The sequence below is a fragment of the Nematolebias whitei genome, chromosome 11 (genome assembly GCF_014905685.2).
Source record: "Nematolebias whitei isolate Nwh7 chromosome 11, NemWhi1, whole genome shotgun sequence".
NCBI lineage: Eukaryota > Metazoa > Chordata > Actinopteri > Cyprinodontiformes > Rivulidae > Nematolebias > Nematolebias whitei.
The window spans coordinates 15,595,984-15,598,732 of NC_056508.1; the positions used below are offsets into that span (position 1 = coordinate 15,595,984).

The 2,749-nt window shown below is 45.8% G+C and overlaps 1 protein-coding gene across 1 annotated transcript in view; it reads right to left on the reverse strand.

The window, feature by feature from the left end:
- Window positions 1-1,084: 1,084 nt before the first annotated feature.
- The window catches only part of peds1 (plasmanylethanolamine desaturase 1), an 8,470-nt gene continuing 6,805 nt past the window's right edge, over window positions 1,085-2,749 (reverse strand). The window contains exons 3-6 of the mRNA XM_037684692.1: window positions 2,584-2,675; window positions 2,356-2,500; window positions 2,037-2,249; window positions 1,085-1,964 (exon numbers count right to left, since the gene is read on the reverse strand). Coding sequence (XP_037540620.1) covers window positions 1,843-1,964; window positions 2,037-2,249; window positions 2,356-2,500; window positions 2,584-2,675 — 572 coding nt within the window. The 3' untranslated portion in view covers window positions 1,085-1,842. The remainder of the gene's footprint in view (window positions 1,965-2,036; window positions 2,250-2,355; window positions 2,501-2,583; window positions 2,676-2,749) is intronic.

The window sequence follows — 2,749 nt, forward strand, 5'->3', positions numbered from 1 at the left end:
ACACAAACTGCCTCACAACACCCGACAAGCTCAACACAAACTGCCTCTCACACACACACAAACACCCGACGAGCTCAACACAAACTGCCTCACACACACACACACACACAAACACCCGACGAGCTCAACACAAACGGAGTGCTCTGCACTGTTGACCTATGATGAAACTTCCACATTATGAAGTGCGACGGACTCACAAAGTGGAACATTACTCCACAAAGTCCAACTTTGTGCGTCAGTAAAATGTCCTCTTACTGGAACACAGGAGTCTTTAAAGGGACAGATAAGACATGTTGAAGTAAGCATCTTACCTGTTGTAGATATGGGTTAGTTCGACCTGTTTGGAGTAAAATGATTTAATTGTGACGGGCCTGATGAGCTGCTCGTCCAGTCAGAATTAAACTCCAAACAGAGGTCGATCAAAGAGCTATCTGCAGCAGGTAGGATGTTGTTTGTTCGTAATATTGTCACATAACTCTACCCTAAATTGACCTGATGGACCTGACCGACTAGCACTGGTGACCTGGTTTTTAGCATGCTGCATGCACGCCAACACACGTGACGTCCTAACAAGTTTACCATGCAGCGATCGGTTGGGGCCAATATGTGTAAACTATTAAAAAAGAAAGGCAATGAACCTAACCACACGAGTTAAGACATGTAAGGGCCTCTTCTTACACTGCATAGTTCCTAGCTGTACAACACTAAAGCATAAAATGATTTTTACCAATTAAACTAGAAAAAGTTCCTTAATCATCAGGTTTCACTAAAGCCCTTAAAACATTAAGAAGTTTGCTCGTCACATTCCCAATCAGGAATGTCCTCTGACGCCGACAACCCTTTTTCATTAACACGGATCGACGGCGAGACAACGCTACGCAGCTGGCACGAAGCCAAGAGGGATGATGTTACCTTCAAGAGCAGAGCTGCAACACAAGGACTGTGGTGTGTAAGGCAGCGTAACAGAAGCGTCAGTCAGTGTCCTCCCTGCAGAGCAGCTCGTCCTGCAGCAGGTAAATAAAACCTTCTAAAGGAGCTCCTCCACGGAGCCACTCTGCAGCCGGAAAATACAAATCAACCTCCACTTTTAACGCAAGTTCCAAAAATATTCTTCTCTAATTATTCCATATTGCTCATCATGAGCGTCGATTTTTCCTTCTCTGCAAATCGAAACTCGTTACCTATGGCTGTGTTTCAGAAACATCGGATCATTTGAAGCATCTCAAAACGTGCTGCTCAACTCAAAACGTGTGCAAGTAAACAACAAATGTAACAGCAAGTGGAGAAATTTGATCTGAAGCTGTGAACAAAGATTCCGGTCATCCTATGTGAACTAGCCCGTGGCCTTCGTCCTGTCGTCTTCCTCACTCATCAAAAGCACAGTGGGAAGGAAGAAACCACACCAAAGTTCAATCATGTCATCTGAAAGAGTGAGAATAAATCAGAAACGAGTGAAATGTGAGTCGAGTTGGAGTTCTAGAAAAGAACAGAAAAAACGTTTTCCAAGCACTCGTTTGAATTTTCTGAGACGGTGAAATCGTCTCATCTCCCTGAAATATGATTTCAGAAGGATAACTCAAAAACCTCAAGAAAGTGGATTAGAGCGTCAAAAGTTAAACTGCAGTTTGGAAAACGGATCAGAGAGCTGTGAAGAACTCTGCAAATGAAGCCCTCCGTTTGGAAAACGAGAAAAATGTGCAAGACGTAAAGCTATGGCATCAGAAACGTTTAGTTTTTCATCTCGTGGATAAAAAAAACTAACGTGCAGTTTTAAGTGAGGCAAGACGAGAACGCCTGGGCGGAGCCCGAGGTTCTGAGGTAGGGCGACGTCGGTCCGGGTCGTCACTTCACTTTCTGAGCCCACTTCATGTCGTCTGCTCGGGGCTTCTCCCCCGTCACGCTCTGGATCAGATCCTCCAAGGTTCTCCAGAAACCCAGCTTCTCCAGGGGGTAGTTCAGCCACCCTGGAAGAAAGAGAAACTCTCAGCATCTGACGTTTCATCTACAGAACGCCGCGTGCAGCCCGTCAGCCCAACCTGTGGTGATGCAGAAGTACGTCTCGTGAGGGGACACGTGATGGATGCGGTGGTGCTTGCGAGGAAGGATGATGTGGCAGTCCTGCAGGAACACCACCCAACGAGGGAGGCCGAAGTACGTGTGGGACCACTTGTGAATCTGATTGGTGAGGGTCACAAAGATGGCCAGTGCGTACAAGTAGCAGTACCACGGGTAGATATGATAAATCTCCGCTGTGATCAAAGGAAAACATTTTTCTTTGGTTGCCGTTTTTTCTCTGAAAGGTTTGGGCATTTTCTACAATGGAGAAAATGGCAGCTGTGTTGATCTAACACTAACCGGGGGAGAGGGTGAGGACGTTGAAGGCCATGTTTGCCAGCGGGACAATGGTCAGCATGCAGTTGTCTCCGTTGGTCTCGATGAAGTCGTGACGTGTGATGGCTGTGGGGTCGATGTGGTGCTCTCTGAACGGACGTATAAAAGCCTTCGGGAAAGAAAAAAATAGGATTGAATTGGCCAAAATGTCACATTTTAAAAACTTCGAAACTCTGGATTTGAGAAATCTACCTTTCCAAAGATGAACAGATCCACAGAGCCCCACGTGTCAGCCCCCCAGTGGACAAGTCCTGACGCAAAGTCAGCCGTGAGGATTCCTGCCACTGGAAACACAAAACAATGATGAACACAAATAGAGCCCGACAGATTTTTATTTATTTTTTTATTATTTATTATT